The sequence below is a fragment of the Chaetodon auriga genome, chromosome 1 (assembly GCF_051107435.1).
Source record: "Chaetodon auriga isolate fChaAug3 chromosome 1, fChaAug3.hap1, whole genome shotgun sequence".
NCBI lineage: Eukaryota > Metazoa > Chordata > Actinopteri > Chaetodontiformes > Chaetodontidae > Chaetodon > Chaetodon auriga.
Genome location: NC_135074.1, coordinates 15,350,884 through 15,372,211, shown reverse-complemented (window position 1 = coordinate 15,372,211; position 21,328 = coordinate 15,350,884). Strand labels below are relative to the sequence as shown.

Below are 21,328 nucleotides of genomic sequence, written 5' to 3'. Positions count from 1 at the left end.
AGAAGAATGTGAGTTTGGTTAATCTGGCTGGTTAAATAAAAAAGTGTTTCTGCTCACTTACACTTTAAAATGTGGACCTAGTGCAACTAGTGGTAAATCAGTAAAATGGGGTAGTGTGCTGTGATTACAATATTTGTCCTATCTCATCATTTTGAAAGTCAGATGACAGACTTAGAAAAGGAAGAGAAAGCAGCTGGACTGTCAGCATGTTTTCTGTGGTGAGTGATCCACAGCATTATACAGCATGCAAGCCAAAGAAAACCACACTGTCACCCTCATCAGTTACAAATCATAAGTTACTTATTAATTAAAAAACAATTTGACAGAACAGTGACAAAACACCACCAGAAAACCACATGAAAAGGTCCTCAGCATTGTGCTTCATGTCACTGAGAACATTTATTTCATGCTTCAAAAGACATTTTAAGCCATTGAAAAAAACAACAGACACAGACAGACAACAATAACAATATAGGTAAAAACTGGTAATAGCAAGAAGAAAAAGTAAAATAGGAACAGAATATGTGCAATTAATCCATAGATTGTATTTGAGGGTAAAGTCGTGACAGACAGGGTGGGTTTCAGCACCACCTAGCGGTCAGATTGAGGTAGTGCAGACCTACTGCGTTGCACCAAACTCTCATCTTTAAATGTGTTTTCACCAGTCAGACCATGGCTCACGTCATTAATAGCGTGAAGGAGAACATTTCTGACCTGAAACCCAGGACGAAACCCACAGACCGGAACAGAAAAGAACGCGTTGTTGCTGACGGATCACATGATCTGCATTCATGTGACTGACTCACGTGCTTCCAGGAATATATGAAAGACGAGGACGGTGTCACAGTCATACACTCTGTTGACCACTGACGAGCGGTCTGGAGAGGAGGAACCTGGAGCTGAAGACTCAAGTTCACACCATCAGCTGACAGAAGAGCTACAGGAGACGGTGAGTGATTTATCTCTGTTGCTTTGTCCGTTTTTAAGCGGCTTCAGCTTCGTCCGCTGCGGCTTGTTGACACGATGAGATAGCCGTTAAGCTAGCTGTTGACGCCTAACGTGAACTAATACAGTCGCTACATAAGTCGATAAAATTGTGTGTTCAGGTAATATTTTACACTGCTTTGACACAAAGAGCAGGTTTAAGTCCTCGTTGTCGCAGTTATTTGTTTTCATCGCTCAATTGATAGTTGTTGTTTTCGACTGCATGACGTATTTCCGCTTTATGGTCAGAGGTTACCAGATAAACTTTTGAAACCAGGGTCTAATTTATGAGTTATCTCATTATTAATGCTCAGGGTACGTGGAAGTGATCAATACAGTCTGATGCAGGCAGCGTCTCGTTAAAAGAAAGCACCGAACTTAAAACCCGAAGTTGAAATGAACATGAAACGTAACCCTGAGCCGTGAGGCGCGTTGATACAGCGGAGAAATTGAAAGAGAAACCTCCGTCCCCTGCTTCAGCCAGAGGAAGGAGGGGGACTGAGACTTCTTTTATTGAGTTATAAACATATCTGTGACACAGAGAGGATCAGAATGAACTGGAATTGATTGATCTCAGGATAAAATGACTGTATACTTCACTGCAACAGTTTCCAGTCCACAATGTTTTCGAGCACAACTTTTAACCATTGAGCAAATCAAGGTGACAGGAATGAGGAAATGAGTCGTTTCTGTCAGTAGACAAAGAACAAACCAACCAGATTTACAGTGCAGGATTACAGACGTTAACTAGATTTATCAGACTGTATGTACATATGTGCAGGTGATGAGATGTGTGTGATAGTTCTCATACTCGAGGATATGTAGATAGGGAAATGCTGTGCTTTTTAAAGTGTCTTGGCATTCTTCCAGGTCTTTTCATAACATGGAACTGAACAAACATTATAGAATACAGCTACAGTGTTAAGAAACAAAGCCTGATTCATGTACTCTGGACATTACTACATAGTCTCTCTCTTCAGAGGTACTTATCGATTCTGCTCAGTGTTTTCCTGTGTAGTGTAGATGTGTGCAGTGTACTAATAAAGCAGTTGGAGAGGAGAGCCTTCTCTCTGTGGCTTTAGCAGTGACTCACCAATTTCTGTCTTGATCTTAAACCTCCCACCAAGGGGAAAGAAATTTCGCAACCCCTTCGCCTTTAGATGCTCTTTAGAAATGCGTTGGTCAGCATAAGAAATAAACTGTCATCAAGCTGTGCTGACTTCAGACATGTGACATTTTGGAGATGGAAGAGTTCTGCCAAAGAAAGGCCTCACAGCCTTTCACTGTGACTCAGCAAGCTGATGTAGCCTTGTGAGTCTTGTTTTTACAGCTGTGTTGAAAGAAATTGACGTGAGACTGAAAACTGAAGGGAAGTCAGTGGAGCAGATCAGCAGGTTGAGAGTTCACTCCTCCAAATCACATCTAAATCATTGCTTCAATAACAGACAGACAAACAGTCACTACCAACAGTAGCCGGACCCATTGAATCCTCTTAACAACCAACCTGTAAACATAACCTTGTGGCTCAAAATACACCTCTCATGCCCAGCCAAGGAAATCACTACTGTCCTTCTCTTACTTTCCACAGAATATGATATATAGAAACTTTTGAAAACCTGGTTTAGATTTCAGAAAAAGCAAGGTGAGTGAGTGGAGTGTATCATGTTGCGCTTCAGTGTGATGTCAGGGAACAGATCTCATTCTGTAAAGGGGAATTTTCTATCCTTTGTCCTGTCTGTGTGCCTTTTGCTCACAATATTTTATTGGCCTCAGTCATGTGATATCAAACCAGTTTCACTGGAAGTCTCGTTTCTAAGCCTCTTGAACAGACCTGAGGTGTTTCATTGGATTCTCTTCTGCTTTTTCTGTTCGAAAACCAGACATGCCTGAACAGGTGTTCTAGTTTTACCTCACAAGACTGGCTCTTGTTCTTGAGAGATAATCTATGTGGCTGTGTGCCAGTGTGAGCACTGAGGGTCTGCAAGTCCAGGAAGTTCTTACATAAGTCCATGTCCAATTGTTTTGGCCACAGTCTGATTCCAATTGAGTGTTTTCTAATCGTGCTCAGTCGACATGTCTGCCTGTGTGTCTCTGTGACACGTTGTTCTCCACTCCTGCTGTTCAGGCCTTAGACTGACGTCATGGTTTGAAAGTGCATGGTAGTTCATCCTATCGTATTTATAAAGAAGCACAGTGTCTGCATTGATATTGATTTTGCTGGCATCCTGCTTACCCTGAGTGCACTCATGCCTCTATTTAATAGGCTACATTATGATCTCTAATGGATCCTTGTTAGTGCATTTCACATCTGATACCATATGAGAGGGAACTTGGACCATTTGGTGCATACATCTTATCTAAAAACCTGAGGAGAGTGCGTACAGTTACATTGTGGGTGGACGAGGTACTATGAGGACGTATGAGTCTTTAGGCTTTTTAAGTGAGAACTGAAACCCAGTCTCATTATGATTAGGTAAAACAACACTGACAGTTGTCTACAAAAGCAAGCAAACTACCCTTTCATCTAAAGACCTTTTCTTGTGTTTGCACGTAGATTTAATTCCAAGGAATTTGTTGAAACACTTGACTGTTTATTGTATTTGCATGCCGAGTGTTTAACCACTGGAGAGGTCTTTGACTAGCATGACTGAGGATAAGAGGGTTTTCCCTGCTCTCTCTGTACACTCTGTGTGCCTGCTCCACTTGTAGATGCAACTAGAGTAACGTTCAGTCAGCTGTGAACAAGTTTTTCCAACCTAGACTATTGTATTTACAGTCACTTGGGGTTAAGTGCTACACATGTGTTCTTGTAGCTTTCTTTGTGAGACACCCTTCATCTCTGATAGTTAAAGAACATCAAAATGAAAGTTTTGGCTGGAATTGAAAGGGGCAGATTTAGGGCTACGTAATCATGCTGAGGTGCAGAGATTGAATCAGAATGTATGCAACTACCAGAACTCAAGTGTTACTTCTAATGTGAATAACAAATAAACTTGTCCTCTTCATATTGCCTTTTTCAGGCAAAATGTGGCGTGCAGCCTTCCTGTTACTGGCTGCCAGCTTGACTGTGAGCCTGGCCAGACCCCGCCTCAAACCACTGTCCAGTGAGATGGTCAACTACATCAATAAGTTCAACACTACCTGGAAGGTGAGGGTTTGTTTTTTTTTTTGCTTTTTTTTTTTGTTTTGACTTGTTTTATCTGACCTTGGACTCTGGCGTCAGTGATTAAAAGCAGCTATAATTGACTCTCCCCTCCTTCAGGCTGCTCACAACTTCCATGATGTTGACTACAGTTATGTACAGAGACTCTGCGGTACGATGCTGAAGGGACCTAAACTGCCAGTCATGTGAGTTTGTACACGCACTGTGTACATTTCTATGTACATAGAAGAAGCAGCAGTGGTATCAGTGTCACGGAGCAAAACTCTGTATCCAACCTGCTCACTACAAAATGGAAAAGTACACCTGCTTAAGTTGTTGTAGTAGCCTACAGTCATACTTGACTGTATAACTGTTCCCCTGCAGGGTTCAGTATGCTGGGGACCTGAATCTGCCTAAGGAATTTGACTCCAGAGAGCAATGGCCCAACTGTCCCACTCTGAAGGAGATAAGAGACCAGGGTTCCTGTGGTTCCTGTTGGGTAAGATTTAAAAACTCACTTTTCAAATGATATTAATAATATTATTGCAAAATGATTGTTTTTTTGCTGAAGAAACAAATTATCTAGTTTTGTTTGATTGTGAGTTTTCATTGTGGTTGGTAATGTGCCCCAACAGGCATTTGGTGCTGCAGAAGCCATCTCCGACCGTGTGTGCATCCACAGCAATGCCAAGGTCAACGTGGAGATCTCCTCCGAGGATCTGCTGACCTGCTGCGACAGCTGTGGCATGGGGTGAGATGCAGTAATGTGTGAAAAATCTTTACTTGTTCTGATCTTTCCAACTGATGATTGCATTGACCTACTGTATGTGGACCATAATCTTGAGCTCAGTAGCAAAGAAGGAAAAAATTAATCAACTCAACACAAGCTCACCAGTGAATGATCTGCTATGAAGAGAGCAGTCTGATATTATCCAGGAATATGCAGAACAGGTAACTGTGCCAGAACTGTGCTTATTAAGGATGTTGGGTACCAGCCATGACTTTGTCAGTAATTAAAATATTTGGCTAGGCCATGAGGCAGGGAGTGCTCAGTGTTTGTCTCCAAAGGCGGAAACATTTTGACATTTCTACTTTTCAGATGTAATGGTGGCTACCCTTCAGCTGCCTGGGACTTCTGGACCAAAGAGGGACTGGTGTCTGGAGGCCTCTATGACTCCCACATCGGTGAGTTATGTGGGCAAGAGACTCTTAAAGTGGTGTGTGTGTGTGTGTGTGTGTGTGTGTGTGTGTGTGTGTGTGTGTGTGTGTATGTGTATGTGTATGTGTGTGTGTGTGTGTGTGTGTGTGTGTGTGTGTGTGTGGCGTCTACAATTCAAACATGATCTTTGTGTCTGCAGGTTGTCGCCCCTACACCATCCCCCCCTGTGAGCACCATGTGAATGGCAGCAGACCCTCCTGCAGTGGGGAGGGTGGAGACACACCCCAGTGCATTTTCTCGTGTGAAGCTGGATACACACCCAGCTACAGAGAGGACAAGCACTTTGGTACGTAAGGCAGAAGAAAAAAGTTTGAACCTCCATAAATAAGGGAGGAATTAGGGTTAAGCGTGCTAACATTACCTGTGCATATTCGAATAGTCACCAGGATTTAAAAGAGAAATAAAATCTAACATTTGAACTGTATTTTCCTTCTCGCCCTGTGATTTTCCAGGAAAGATGTTCCTTGCTTTAGTTTGTCATATGAATAGTAAACAGTTAGCTGAAACATGACTTTGTTGTCTTCAAATATATGAGACCACAGTGCATACATACATAAATGTTTATTTCGCTCTTGTATGTGCCATAAGCAATATGTTTGGTCCTAAAATGAGCTGAACCCTAAACTTGGTGAACACAGCTGTGTATATATAAGCATGCACGCACACACACACAAACACACAGTACAGGATCCTAACTCAAAAGTGTGTTGCAGGTAAAACGTCTTACACCGTGCTGTCAGACGAGGAGCAGATTCAGTCTGAGATATACAAGAACGGGCCGGTAGAGGGAGCCTTTACTGTCTACGAAGACTTTCTGCTATACAAGTCTGGTAAAAGCACAGGCACCATTGTTGTTTCTGATGTTCTCTCATACGTTCGAAAGCAACCTCTTGCTCACCCTCTTCCTTTATTTTGTTCCTTGCCTTTCTTTTTTCCTTTTTTTTGTCTCAGGTGTGTATCAGCATGTGTCTGGGTCGGGTGTGGGTGGCCACGCCATTAAGATCCTGGGCTGGGGCGAGGAGAATGGTGTTCCCTACTGGCTGTGTGCCAACTCCTGGAACACTGACTGGGGTGACAACGGTGAGCAGAGGCACACATTTTACTGCTTTTAATGAACATTCCTACAACAATAGTCACTCTGAATTCCAAAGAGTAGCCCACTTTCCATATGTTCTCATGCTTGAGACATGGAGATTTCTATGTGTAAACTGTCCTGTGGTCTGTTTCTGGTCCTCAGGATTCTTTAAATTCTTGCGTGGATCAGATCACTGTGGTATTGAGTCTGAGATTGTGGCAGGGATTCCCAAATAAAGTCTAAGGTAAGAGACAACAAGAGAACATGCAATGGAAATATAAAGTACTTCTCTCAAACGTGTCTGTGTGCCTGCACAGCTGCAACCTCCCTAATGTTATGTTACAAACCAGCCTGGCATGCATGGATTTGTATTTTTGATCCTTTACCACCCCAGTAGCTCCCGTTTTAAGTCTTCTGTGAAAGAGTAAATTGATGTGGCTTGAAGTCTGTGCCTTTCTCTTCATCTCTTGCAGGTTTTGAGCTGCAGTGTCCATCATATAGTCACTAGAGGGCGACACACTCCACTTGCCTGCTCTGGAACTGCAACAACTCTCAGCTGCTTTTAGTCCTTGTAGTTAAAGCCCACTGTTAACCTTGCACACGCTGCATGTGGTTTTCTTCTGACACCAGACGACAGAAGAGAAGAAACAGAGAAAACTTAATAGCAACCTTCTCGTCATTTAGGTGGATTAGCAGATGACAACTATGTGCCTGATTACAAATCACCGTTGTTGAATTTAAGGAGGGGTTTTTATTTTTTTTGTGAAAGAAGTGCTGTGAGGTCTCGCACATTCACTTCTTAAAGCAATCACAAGGTTGTACAGGAGGAAAATGTCTTTTAAGAATTTCATTTTATCTCAGGTGATTTGATGCCGACTGTCTCTGTTGCAGAATTGAACTTGTCCCCCTGTTGTCACATTTTTTTCTGCACTAATGCAAAGTGTGGACCATCTTAGAGCGATGCAGCACATGATAGAAAGAAATTGCAGGACTCTGCTGAATGGAGCAGATAATGTATTTTGTTTGATTTTTAATGATCACAGCTGTCAGAGATTTTTTTTTGTTTTGTTTTTATCCAACATTATTTCTCAGTGCCACAAATGCCACTCCATAATGTAAGGATGTACCCTTGTAACTGGTGGCTGTAAGTGTTTTTAAACTTTGAGTATTGGTAGAGAAATTGAACTTTTTTTAAAAAATATGGTTGAAATGGAATCTTTTTATTGTCTGCCTGTATCAATCAAAATATTGGCACATGAATTGAATAAAACAATATTTGATTCCCAGTATGGTGTTGTTGCTCTTGAATATGCATGCTGACTTAAATCAGCTTGCAACATCTTTAATGACTGATTTGAGCCTGATGGGATTGGCTCACCAAGAAAATGTAGTTCAAGATGAATGGATCAGACCACCTATTCTGACTGGTAAGTGATAAACGTTGTAGGTTAATGCAGCATTAAGACGCCAACTTAAAGTAATCGGATGGAATTTTGTGACATTCATTCTAAAGTTGTAACCAAATTTGTTTGTAACAAGATTAACTGGAAAGATTGTTTCTACCATCTAGACAGGCGGTACTGACAATGGGGAAATGGGTAAAAGTTAACATGTTCTCGAAGATACGATACGCTTTCTAAGCATAGCCACTTCCGTCTTGGTGTCAGCAAAATAAACACTCCCCCTTGATAGTAGCGTAAAAGTTGTTCGTTTAGTAACCAGGCGTCCACCCATTATCCAACAAGGAGAGCGGGTCTTCAGTAAAAACCGGAAGTGCAAAGAGAAGCCTCATATGCGAAAGTAGTTGTTTACAGAGCGTTAAACACGGGGTGGTGGTGTTTTGAATGAATTGCTAAAAACAGGAATCTCCTCAGCGTCCGCTCAGTTAAGGCACATCCGGGACATTCCGGCTCTCAAAACAAACATCCAACCAACGCACCGTTCTGTACTGGTCGCGCGGGCGGAAAGTGCCTGCTCATTACTCACAGTGTGAGCCTCCGTGGGTAGCTAACCAGCCAACGATGGAAGGGGGAGGCAGGGTCTCTTGGATGAAATATGGGCCTGTGGTGTCCCTGATTGTGGTTCTTTTGGCCGTGTGGTTCCGGTCACCCCAGAATGAAGGACTGGACGACCGGCTGGACACCGTTTTGTCCTCTCTGCTCCGGGCTGAACGCAAAGTCGGGGTGAATAACGTCGCCAGACCGAAAGTGGCCGTTGGTAAGTGCAAGTGGAATGAGCTAACATAGCTAACAGTATTTAGCCTGACCTAATCACAGGGGCTTACGGAGTTTCTGGGTTAATAATCGATTAGGTTCGAAATGAGTGGCACCCGTAAAAGCTGGAACTGCTTCAGATATACTAACGTTAAATTAATTGTTAACAAAACAGGCAAATAAAAGTTGATTGCTAACCATATGCACTATAACCTGAGTGGTCTTAAATTGATGCAACGTTTATCGAGATCAATCGAAACTTAAATGTGCTATTGGAAATGATAAAATAAATAAATAAATACTGGGAAAACTGACCGACCAAGTGAAAGCAAGGACATCTAAGCCAATGTTAACTTAAGTTGAAGGCAGACCCAATACAGCGGAGTGTAGTTTGACCAAGAGCATCAGTGGTGTGATCATAGATGATCTGCTCAGTCAGATCTTAGTCCAGATCAGCGTTTTCTGACCAGCTGCAAGTTTGTTCAGAACAGGGACCCTCCGTCAACCCTGGCTGTCATTTCAGTGGAGCTCCTCACTGCAGGCCTGAATGGAAATATGAGCAAGACGGCCAGTATTTGTACCATGAATGTGGACGAACTTGTCAACTTACCATGTTAAGTGATGTCTGCCGTACGTCACTAGTAAAAGATTATAGCCGAGGTACGACATCTCTTGTACAAACTAGTACACACGTTAAATAGTGAAATTAGATGGTGAATTCAGGGATGCACTAACCACTGCTGCTGTATTTAAAATAGATATACACGCAGGTGTCAGGCCCTGGCTATGGTTTTCGTATGTTGACAGCAAGTTAACAGCTCCCTAGTCTCATACGTGCACCTTTAAACAAAGGCCTGCTCTGAGTGAAAAGTATGGCTGGCAGTTTGTGCTCTCTGTCTTGCATTGGAGCAAAGGGCCCAAGTGGATTTATCATGGTTGAAGGGTGGAGTTCCTCACCTGAAGACAACAAACTTCACAGGGGTTTGGACAAACAACATAATAAGCATGACTGACCTGTGCCTTTACTGTCTTGATCTAATCCTAACATCTTGTCCTTTGAACAGACAATCAAACACACAGTGGAAGTGATATCTGTCCACCCTTTACCCAGTTCAGCAACAGGCTCAGCCATGCAGTCAGACCTGCTACGTTATAATTATACAGAACTGGGTATCATAACATCACATGTCAGCCCACTCACATGATATCACATAGATAGATAGATACTTTATTCATCTCAAAGGGAAACTACATATTTAATCTAAGCCTAATGTAGTGCTGTGAGGTGTCTCAGGTGGTGAATTTGCATTACACACTACAACACAATGACAAGTTCTAGCTTGTTGACTTTCAACCAAAAGCACAATAAATATGCACCTCTGGTGCTGACTACATGACAACAAATATAGGTGGGTCATTTTTTTCCTTCATTTACAGCAAATAGTCGTGTGCAGATTGCCATCTAAGAGCAGTGAAAAGCAATTGCAAAAAACAAAGTCACCTGAAGTGAAGCTACTGTCAGTTAAATACTCAGAGCTAATTCAAATGTAACATCTCCCACTTATGCCTTTTTGGTTTCTCTCGTGTACACAGGAAGGTTATCTGGAGCTGTGACGCAGCATGTTGGCTTTTGTTCGGACTTGACAGAAAATGTTTGTAGATGGAAGCTATGGATTGATGATGTTTGATTCAGCAGCATTGTGTCAGATCATTGGAGCGGCCACGGTGGCAGACAGATGTTCTCTATGCTGAGTGTGCTAAAGCTGCACACTGCCATTAACTTGCTCTTTGCTCTAGTTGTTCTATCAGGTTTGACTACCATGTCTACAAGAAAATGTGTGATATATAATCTTCTCCCGCCTTCTTTCCCCTGCAGGCCTTCTCTTTATCATCTCCATCTCATTGGCCAGTGGCCAGAGATTTTAAGATATATCACATATTTATCTGTCTTTCTTTCTCTGTCCGTCTCCCTCATCCACAGGTTTTGGGGGTTGTGTTGACCTCATAGTAGACGGGATATCGTTGCTAAATAAGATTGGCCTCCTTCACACAGACCAGCCCCTACATCATAACTACATAGAAAATGAAGTGCAGCTGGCCCAGAGCTTTGCCTACTTCTTTGCACCGGGAGCTGCTGCAGAGTAAGTGCAGTGTGTGTGTGTGTGTGTGTGTGTGTGTGTGTGTGTGTGTGTGTGTGTGTGTGTGTGTGTGTGTGTGTTTGTGTGTGTGTTTTTGTGTGTGTGTGGTTTCCACAGCATCCCCAGTTTTTTGAAGTTTGGGTTATAGTTGTGGTCTAGTTCAAGGAATTTATCTTAAATTCACAGTATGGTGATATATGTACACTGAACAAGTGCAGTCACAAATATTTGAATACTTTGCTCTTCTCTGCTGTGACTGGTTAGCTGAGTTTTCCTGTTTATACACTACGTGTGTCTAAGTGTGTATGTGTGCGTGTGTGAAGTTGGATAGGAGGCAACGCTTTAAAGCCGTGGCTCTGTTACACCCCTCAGGCGGCTGTTTCTCCTGACTCATTCCCTCGCCTCACATGCTCTTTTACAAGCATGCTCACATTTAACCATGAATGCATTGGGCTTTATTCTTAAGATACATCCAAATAAATACAACCACACACTATATCTTCCTTCCACTGGCCATCTATTCTTCACACAGAATAGGCCACTGCCCACCCTTTGGGCAGTGTCTGTATGTTTCTGCGTTTGTTGCTGTTGATGTTAATCAGTTAGTATCTGGTTTTTACGCTGCTGAGCTCATCTCCCCTCCCTTCCAATTCTGTGGTGACTGCTCCTGTTCTGGATGTGGTGCTTGCGAGCCCTTGTTCATTGTCTGGAACTAACACCCAAAGCCAAAGCCAACAGGGCTTCATTGTGCACAGAAAGGTCAGGGGAAAAATGTGTGAGAGAGTGAAGAAGAACGAGTGTTTAAAAATCTCAATTAGATACAGAAGCCAGGTTTTTTTCAGTGCTTCTCTGTTAGTTATTTCTCTTGCCTTTCTTGCCTGGTTTCTGGTGAAGTTTGGCATTGTAAACCCATAATGTATGCCAGATGATGGCTGAACTTGTGTAGGCAAAGTCTAAGACCATAATTCTGAAGCACTTAAGCCAAAGAAATGAGCTAAGTGATATGTGTGAAGAACAGAAGATTGGGAGTGTCTGCCACGTGCAAACTGGGTCACACTGTATGTGTGATGGGTTTGTTTTGCTCAGTGTGCTTTGCTTGTATTTCTGTTTCTCTTCAGTCACTGTCAGCTAACTTGCAGCACCGGTTTGTCCATATTTTAAAATGAATTGATATCTGCAGCTATACGTTTGTGTGTGTGTGTGTGTATGTATGAGGGAGTGAATGAGAACTTGAATCTATAGGATGAACCAGAACCAGGCTAACACATATTTAAACAGAACATTTCATACACAATGACAGTTCAAAATGCTGCACAAATTGTATGAAAGAACTACAAGGTGAGACAGAGAAGACGTGTGGAGGAAATGATGTTGGTGCTTTCAAGTTCTTGACATTAAGTTTTAGCCTTTTTTGACAGTTTTTTTTTTCTTGGTCCTGCAGGCGTTTTGTGCTCAATGACACCCTGTTCAGTGAGCTGATTGAAGCCTCCCGTGACTTACCTGGAAACAGATGGGCAGTAGGCGGCAATGCCCCGGTAATGGCTGGTCGCATGGCCACCGAGGGATGTGATGTGTTGCTCGGGGGAAGTTTCAGCTCTGATTTTACCGATGTCCTGTCCCAGCACATCACAGGTACACACACACACACACACACACACACACACACACACACACACAAACAAACAAACACACGCTCATACACCATTATTATCTTCCAGAATCTGTCTAACTTGTCACTTTAACTTGAGTCAGATTCTTTGTATGTGCGCTCATACTTGGCCAATAAAGCCAATTCTGCTTCAGATTTTTTACTTCACATGATGCTTTTCCTGTATCCCTGAATTCCCTTCTCCCCCTCCTTTTTTCATGGCCTCCTACTCTTTTTTTAATTTGTTCCTCTGTCCTTTCTACTCTCTTGTTTTCCCTTCCTCTTCTTCATTTCCAAACCCCTGAACCTCACCTACCTCTGTTTTTCCAGTGGCAGGTAACATCGTGGAAGAGCCAGACATTCACCTGATCCTGGAGTATTCATCTGGCGCTAAATGGGGGCACTATACCTCACGTAGAGCCAACAGGTATGTAATAGTTGAGCATTTGGCCGATGTTTTGAGAATTCTGAGGGAAGCTGACCTTGTTGGACTTGCTTGTGTTTGTGCTCTGCAGGTATATCATCCACAGCGATGACCATAACCCCTACCTGGACTCTATGGATGATTTTGCTGAGAAACTCAAAGACTACAATCCAGACCTGCTGGTGGTGGGTGGGCTGCAAATGATGGATAACTTCCCCTTCCAGTCAGGTAAGATGACCTTTTTTTGTTGTTGTTGCTGATTTTGGACATCCAGCAGTATTGTCTGCTGCTTTGTGTTGCACAAATGGGATAGTATGGAACATTTGATAATTCTCCTGAATTCTTCACTCAAGCCTGTGAGGGTTTGCTAAAATAGAAAGTTTTAATTGAACTTGATACAATTCTAGAAATTATACAATTATTAGTAAGAATTTCACTTTATGGTAAAGGAACTAGTCTATTCTGAGCTGCACTTAAAGGTCTTAGAGAGTAAGTCTGATTTCAAACTTAGAACCTCTAATTTCATGTTTCTTCATGTTTTGGTTAGTCTGTTGAATTTGGCATTAGCACGTTCTGCGGCTAATGTGGCTAGTAGCATCTACTGTAGACCCACACGCTGGAGTCGTGTTGGACTATTTGATATTGAGGGACAATCAAGATAAACTGTGGGATCTTTGGCATCCTTCCCTCTCTTCCCTGTTCCCCACTTTCTCATTACTCTATCTACTTTGTCTCATCTGTCGTCTTTGTTTCCATTACTCTTAACTACGTCTGGCTACCCTTTGTCTGAATTTCTTGTCCTCTCCTGCCATCTATTCCTTTCATCGTTCCAGGTGAGCGGGAGGCTCTCTTCTCCCGCCTGGCCGACCTCCTGTCCTCCTCGTCTCCACAGATCGGGGTCCATTTTGAGATGGCCAGTTTTGTAGAGGAGAGTATAATGGAAGACCTACTTCACTATGTCATCCCCCATGTATGTATGACTGAACAACTAAATTAATCAAAGCATTAATTCACACACACACAAAAAAAAAAATGTTGATCCCAGAACAGCTGAATGAAGTAGGAAGAGGAACAAGCTCTGACTGGTCTGACAAGTAATACCAGGCAGTTGGAAACGTGATTTGCTTAGTTAAATGTTAAAACAAAATGGAAACTGTATTTGCATTCCTGTATTTGCGTGTTTATGTATTCCAGTATGTTTAGTGTCTTGCTCGCTAGTGTCGTGATGTATTTTTCTGACATGTGGTAAGACTTTAATAACAAGAGTGTGAAAACATATCTGCCAAGCCTGTGTAATAGGAATACACTCTGGACAGTCCAATAACTACTTTAAACATAATGATTATTTCGTACTAAATGTTATCCTTTGGGCCTATTTTATTTCTAGGTATTAATAATTCTGAAGTATTGTCTGCGCAGCTGGATACAGCTGCTATGCCGTCGTAGAACTCTTCTGAAAACACACATGATAATTGTAATGTTGCATTGGTTTCCTTCATTGTAATCAACAGAGCAAGTGTAGTTTTTTCCTCTCTGCTCTTCAAAATAACACCGTCAGTCAACACAGTAGTGCACACCGGACTGTGACGTCCACCTGACACTTTTAACGATCAGAATAAACTACACTTGCCATGTTGATCACAACTAAAGAATATGTCACTGGATACAACGTATGGCTGTTTTTTCCAAGAGGCACCGTTCAGTTAAAGGCAGGTCCAGACTTTAATCACTCATCCTGATTCTGCTTCCTCAGGCGGACTCTTTAGGGATGAATGAACAGGAGCTTCCCAACCTGCTCAGTCTACTTAAAGGCTCCAACATCACAGTGTTGTCGGACCCAAACCCTCGTGTAGCCACTGTCCTCGACCAGATGAGGGAAGTCTATCGCATCCTGAACCAGCGCTACAAGGATGCTAATGCAGAGAGCGGCGCGGATGGCGTTAAGGTTAAGCCACTGACTCGTCTCCACGTCCACACGCTGGCCTTTCAGGCCATGATCGTGACACGTGGCTCCCAGTGGAAGAACACCATGTCAGCCACCGCCAAGGCCTCCCTCACAGCTAACCGCCATGTCTGTGGCTCCAATGACATTGACCCCAGCAAGGCGAGACTCATCATGGATGACTCCTTCTCTGTTAGCCGGCAGGAGGGCAGCCAGCGTATCCCTCTGCAGGAGACTAGGCCTGTCAGCTGCTGGGATGAGGAGGACTACGAGATCTGTGTAGCTCCGGTGCTGGTGTGCACTGAGGTTTACCAAACTGCAGGTGGGGGGGACAACATCTCAGCCGCCGGCTTGGTGCTGCAGATCTAGAGGAGGACACCATACGCTCTATCTGTGTGTAGTGCTAACTGGGTGTTGGGAAACAATGTGACTCTTCTAGGTGTGATGCAAAGTGGCTGTTGTGGCAAACGCTGATACTGATTGTGAAATATATCCGGCTGACGCTGTCATGCTTGCAGCTCAATGCCCAGGACAGGTGGACCATAAGGAAAACTGATTGTTATCATTTGTAGGAGTCAGATGATGGCATGCAGTGGTTATTAATCAGGTTAGACCAACAGGCCTCAGTTTTTGTTTTTTTGAGGTAGATGCAGTGAAAAACCAGTCAACAAAAAAATTGCTTGAATTGAATAAGGTCTATCTTAACCAGACTTTCCATGTGTGTATGTGTGTATGTAAATCTTTGATGGAGACACTGCCCTACTATGTCGGTAGCCCATCATCTGACTACTGTCCTCTTGTACTTCTCCAAGGCCTTACAAGACTTCAGTCAGGATGAGATAAAGAGGGATGAGGTTTGGGTAAAGTCCATAAACACACCAGGTTGTTTTAATAGAGCCACACTGGGTAGCCTGTGGCCTGGTGTTTTTCAATTGTGGAAGTTTTGACGAAACTGCGTTTTCTGCTTCTTTTTCAGATAAATTCTCTCTTCTTTTTTTAACCTGTGGCTCCACTATGCAACAGTGTTATACACAGAGCTGTGTAACTACTGAAATAGCTGAATCTTCTGTTTCTTGGAGGCATGTTTTGTAGGCGCTGTCACCTACTTCACATCTCCAAGTTGAACCAGTAAACGGGCCTTTGAGCTCTCCTGCCTTGCAGCAAATGTCAGCTCACATCTGACCCCTTACCCACGTCTTCCCTCTCCTATCTCATTCTCAAAGGCAAAGAAAGATTTAAAGTAGAAAGCTGTGAGGTGATCGCCTCCTGTTCTTCCTAATATATGTGAAAAATGTGATTTGGTGTGGTTGATTGGTTGTAAGATTTTCATTCCTCTGTGTGTCAGTTGCAGTGCAATAATGCAAAATGATGTTAAGAGACCACTGTTGGTAGCTGGATATGATGTCAAAACTTTCCTCTCTACCTCTGTCTTCTTTTTGTTTCACCTTTTTCCTCCTCATTGCCCTTTTTCTTCCATGTGGCACACTTTTCTAGAATCTGTCATGTTTCTCCCTTGTTCCTTCCACTCTTCTTGTGTGTGTGTTTATGGCTCTGCAAGGACCAAATAACCAGTGTGGACTGCCGCTGATGAAAGTGATGCAATGGTGAAGTTACTGGCAGCTAGTTGTCACATTGTCACGTGGTATCGGCTGCATACAGTGGAACACAGTCTCTAGTTTTAGATGTTTTTAAGAAAGAGGGGGCTAGCAACATGACAGTTTAAGTTTGGTTTGAAGCTATGGTGTTATTCACCATGAAACCCCTAAACCTGTGGGCTCCTCAGAAAATGGAATATGTTTGTCTTTATCCTGTGGAAGGATAATTTCTTTAACTTTTCACTCCCACGTATATGTCAAAGCCACTACTTTCTGAATTTCCTTTTCTCAAAATAACTCAAAGTGAAAAATGGCCTCTAAATGGTCCTCCACTCCCATTTCACTCTATTCAGGGTTTTGTTTGTGACTGGACTTAAATGGGACTGATCCCCAACTCTGCTGTGTTTCTTATTATGTACAAGCCAAACATTCCACCACAGACCCTGCTTCAGTTTTTTTTTTTTCCCAATCAGAACGAAGCATGTTTGACAAGAACATCTCAACACACGAGCAGATTGTTTTTCTTTCTTTTTCTTCCACAATTGAATTTCTTTATTACTTATGTAAAGCTGCTTGTTACAGCCCCTTTTTAGAGAGGAACACATTTATTCATGTTACAATGCAACAAGTACGAGGTTAAGAGACAAAGAAGACCCTAAAGGTGAAGAGATCCCTTTAAATCTTTTCTCTGTCTGTCAAGACTGTGCTGATTTGATGCTGTTTGATTATGCTGAAGGTAAATGAGCCTTATTCTTTCTTGACTTTTGGTGTTTAGTGAAAAGGGAATGTTTAATACAGACGTTTTCTATTACTGTAGGCTTATGTTTTATTCTCTGATGTCCTCGTCTTGCACAGTTATTGGAAACCAAAACTAAGGAGACATTGTTTTTACTGTGAAATGAAATCATTCAAAGCAGACCTTCGGCATGCATTCATGGATTCAGATGGAGAACTGTTTGTGTTTGCAGCCATATCATCTGCTTATCTAAGCTACAAATAAGTCATGTCATCCCTGTTCCAAAGCTGTGTTTAACTGTTTCATGCATGTGTAACTATTCAATGCAGAATCACCGAAGATAAAATGCTACGCTGATAAAGCCAATCCCAGCTTTGCTTATTTCCTCATACTCAGGGTCTACTGAACTCAAGAATTCTTTGAGACACTTGTGAGGAGTATTATGGGATCGTCACATCATGGCTTCCTTATCATAATTCATAATTCACCATTCTTCCAGCAATTAGCACATTTCATTTGGTGGCACTTCATATAGGTAATGCTCCTCATCCTCACTGCATTATGAATTCCTGCTTTTCCCTTGTTGTCCATTGGCTGCACACACAGTCTAACCCTCAGTCAAATGAATGACCAGATTACCTAATACATGCCGATATCATCACTGGGCCTAGATATAATCAATGAACAAGGAATTTTCTAAAGTATAGAGCTGTTACAGAGAAAATCTGATATGAGGGATCATAAATGTAACCTGCAGCTGCTCTCACAGCCTGATCTGCTCAGTTTTCTCCCTCATCTGGAGTACACAGGGATAACAAACATTTTCCATGAAAAGCAGGCCATGTTTCTGAGGTTAGGGTAGCAGCAAGCTCCCATTCTGAAATACACCTTAGATCTCTCAAACACACAAATACATTTGAGTACCTTCTCTCTCCGCATTGTCTCAAGCTGTTGAGTTTTTGCGTTAAATTTAAGAAAACATATCAAGTCAAAAATGAAAAGAGAAGATTCAGAAGAGTCACATTCAAGTGCAAAATTACAACTACAGCACTCCAGTTGATTCATACAGCACAATTTCATTTTATGCAGGGGGGGGAAACATCTCTGCCATGTCAGACTTGGAAATAAGGAGAGGTTTGGTACAATATATAACTGCATGGGAGCATAAAACCTACAAGATAATGGACTTCTAAATGATGGTTCTCTTGCATTGATACATTTCCCCAAATCTGCCCCCCTCTCCCAACTCTGGAAACAAAGTCAGGATTGAGCTGTGCACATTTCTTAGTTATATCAGAACTACAAGCCCACCTTAAGAAAATGTGGACATGAACACAAATGGCAAACATACACAGAGTTGTGTGTTTGTAATATTTCTCAAAGATACGCTCACACACACACACACACACACTGTGACACCGTCTACATGTCAGGGTCAATGGTCAGCTGGCTGATTACATCTTTGTAGTAGATGAGGTTGTTATCATGGTCAGTGAGTGCTGTCAGCATCTCATCCATCTCCTCCTGAGAGAAGAGCTCACCTGGTTTAAACACAAACACAATATGGCCATGGTTAAAAAAAACAGTCCCCACATTATGTTTAGTGGAGGTAAAGGGTTAGATATGTTAGATGCACAAAGCATGACATAATCTGCGTTTCTCTACACAAACAGTATTCGTACCACACAAAGTCAAAACTGAAATTTACCTTCCTGTGTCATGTACTTTGTCAGCTCCTCAGGCTCCAGGTATCCTTTCTTTTCTTTATCCAAAACCTGCAAACACACCGTTACTGCCTTCAGGCTTGAACAAATGTTGGTGACTGACCTCGTGATGTTAGTGTTACTCTGCTGACTGTATGATGTTCTCAGAGGCTCAAACTCCTACTTGATTGAGACACAGTGCAGTCGCTGCAGCTGACAATCTGCAGTTACCAGATGAAACTGTGAGACTCTGACGCCTGCTAACCTGTTTACAGCCCCTAAACTACAGCACTGGAGAGTATGACTGGTCTCACCTCAAAGGCCTGAAGCAGAAGGTCCTCAGGGATGGGAGGGAACCTAACACACACAAGCGCGCACACACACACACACACACACACACGCACACACACACACACACCATTGCTATACTTCACCATGTACGGTGTGGAAGTACTCCCTTATAGTATTGACATTATGACAGACTCTGCTGTGCTCATTTTATTAAGACGATCCAAAGATTGTCACTGGTTTAAAATGAAGCTGAAATATTGTCAGAGGTAGACGAGATCAAGATGAATCTGTGTATTATAGGGAGCACGCTTAAGAACCCATTTAGCAGCTCTCAGCACAGAAAAGCACACATTTAAAGGAAAGTGGCATGTATTATTTAAAGAAGTCACATGTTTGGTATTTTCTAGGTGGTGAAAAAAACATCACCTGAAAGATTAATGATCAAAAAAAACAGACCTTTACACCACACATCTATTCTACAGTAGCTACGTTAGTATATTTACCAAATATAAAAGCAACCTGAAAACTCGTACCAGTGACAGTCATTCAGTTGCTCTTGTAGAAAGACATGCTGTATTATAAATCATTTAACACGAGCACCTATTTATTTATTCAGCTGGCAACTGTCTTACTTGCACTCCAGAAGCACTTTAGCCATGGCTGGCAAGAACTTGTCCAAATGGATATATCCTGTGTGGTCCTCCTCCACCTGGTTGAATAGGACAAAGAACGTGGATATTGGTTCTTGAACAAGCTCTGAATTTTCTAACAAACCTCACCGCTGCTTATAAGGTCACCCCAACACACATATATTTTAAGAACAATCTGTGTGCATAACATATTTCAGGCATATACTGTCACTTATTCTTAATTTTGTGCTCCAGCACATTAACAATAAATGCAATACTTAAGAAAACAAGATGACACTTTAAATGACGTGATATCGCAATACCATTATTTATTATATTTCACCAGAAGACATAGTAGACACACCAAAGGAAAGCCTCAGATGATTTCTTAATTTCCTTTATTCGTCCAAAATATGAGCAAAAACTTAAATAAACACTGTTCTGACCTGTGCTATGAAGTCATGTAGGTCTCTCTGAGTGGGAAAGCAGCCCAGGGAATAGATGATGGTGCCAATCTCCCTAGAAAACAAACCTCATGTTAGATCACACTATTTAAGTACATGTAAAGACTGTGTGTGATGCTGCTGATCTCCCTGACAGACGCATTAAGGCCCCCTCTGTCAAACTTCCTGCTCACCATCACTGCCAGTATAACATGTTTTTACTCACAGACACAAATCTACAGGACCAGATGGGTGTTTCCCTCAAACTTCTCATTTACTGTATTTACTCTGTATAATTAACTCTCTATACCACTGTCTAAACACAGTCTTTCATGGTGTGAGATCACAAGGTTCAAACCCAGCACATGGAGAAGATACGGTGGAGTACATTCATGAAGCAAGTATATTCAGACTCCACAGATGTGCTGTATATGGAGGCTAACTCACATGTTTCATTGAAGAGCCTGCACGTGCATGTGTTTTTGCATGACATCCATCTGCTTTAAGAAAACTCACCGCACATCCACCGTGTTGTTGGACTCATAGTCAAAGGCTTCGAAAGCTGCTTTGATCTTCTTGTGGACATCCGAAACGATGGCCTCTGACGGACAGAGAGGATAGGAGAGCCAGGAGAAGAGCCAAGAGTTAGTGACTGAACAATAACTCCAAGTAAACAACTTTCAACCACTGAACCATAATTTGAAAGGAATTATGGCGCCCTGAGGCTTTCAGTACGCTCAATCTGCGTCTTTTATTGTTGTCTGAACATGAGAATTCAAACTTGAAGATAGACAGTGTGTATCTTAGCTAGGCTAAGTCATACGAACCTACGCTTCGCTTGCTCTCCGCCATGCTTGCCCGGTTGTTATTTTGTCGCCTAGCAACCGGCTAGCTTTTCAGGGAGTAGCTAGTTGGTTAGCTAACTAAGCTAGCTGATGACAGGAAGAGTAACAGACTACAAATACACAAAGCTTTATCTAATAAAGCCAACCACACTTTCAAATACTGGAACATCTATCTTTGCACTCAACAGTATTCTGTATACTGTACTTTTTTTACGATTAACTTTTTTTAAATACAGTTCTATTCTGCCAACACAATATTGTCGTCCACACGTACAGGCCTGTTTACTACCGTTTCATGACA

General features: G+C 42.3%; 3 protein-coding genes across 3 annotated transcripts; 2 read left to right on the top strand and 1 right to left on the bottom strand.

Moving 5' to 3' along the window:
- The first annotated feature begins 621 nt into the window (after positions 1-621).
- On the top strand, positions 622-7,706 carry ctsba (cathepsin Ba). Its single transcript, XM_076726290.1, has 11 exons — positions 622-949; positions 4,005-4,132; positions 4,247-4,332; positions 4,511-4,625; positions 4,762-4,877; positions 5,226-5,311; positions 5,485-5,631; positions 6,059-6,175; positions 6,297-6,425; positions 6,583-6,664; positions 6,894-7,706. Exons 2-10 carry the CDS (start codon positions 4,010-4,012, stop codon positions 6,654-6,656), a joined length of 993 nt encoding a protein of 330 aa, XP_076582405.1. The 5' UTR covers positions 622-949; positions 4,005-4,009; the 3' UTR covers positions 6,657-6,664; positions 6,894-7,706.
- Positions 7,707-8,370: 664 nt separating this feature from the next.
- Positions 8,371-17,482, top strand: adpgk2 (ADP-dependent glucokinase 2). Its single transcript, XM_076726266.1, has 7 exons — positions 8,371-8,637; positions 10,615-10,774; positions 12,213-12,403; positions 12,750-12,846; positions 12,935-13,071; positions 13,677-13,813; positions 14,597-17,482. The coding sequence occupies exons 1-7, from the start codon at positions 8,442-8,444 to the stop codon at positions 15,152-15,154; spliced, it is 1,476 nt and encodes a 491-aa protein (XP_076582381.1). The 5' UTR covers positions 8,371-8,441; the 3' UTR covers positions 15,155-17,482.
- drc8 (dynein regulatory complex subunit 8) lies at positions 16,917-21,043 on the bottom strand. Its single transcript, XM_076726277.1, has 7 exons — positions 21,010-21,043; positions 20,699-20,783; positions 20,186-20,258; positions 19,743-19,819; positions 19,134-19,176; positions 18,825-18,891; positions 16,917-18,657 (listed from the first exon to the last, which is right to left on the bottom strand). The coding sequence occupies exons 1-7, from the start codon at positions 21,032-21,034 to the stop codon at positions 18,539-18,541; spliced, it is 489 nt and encodes a 162-aa protein (XP_076582392.1). The 5' UTR covers positions 21,035-21,043; the 3' UTR covers positions 16,917-18,538.
- Positions 21,044-21,328: the final 285 nt, after the last annotated feature.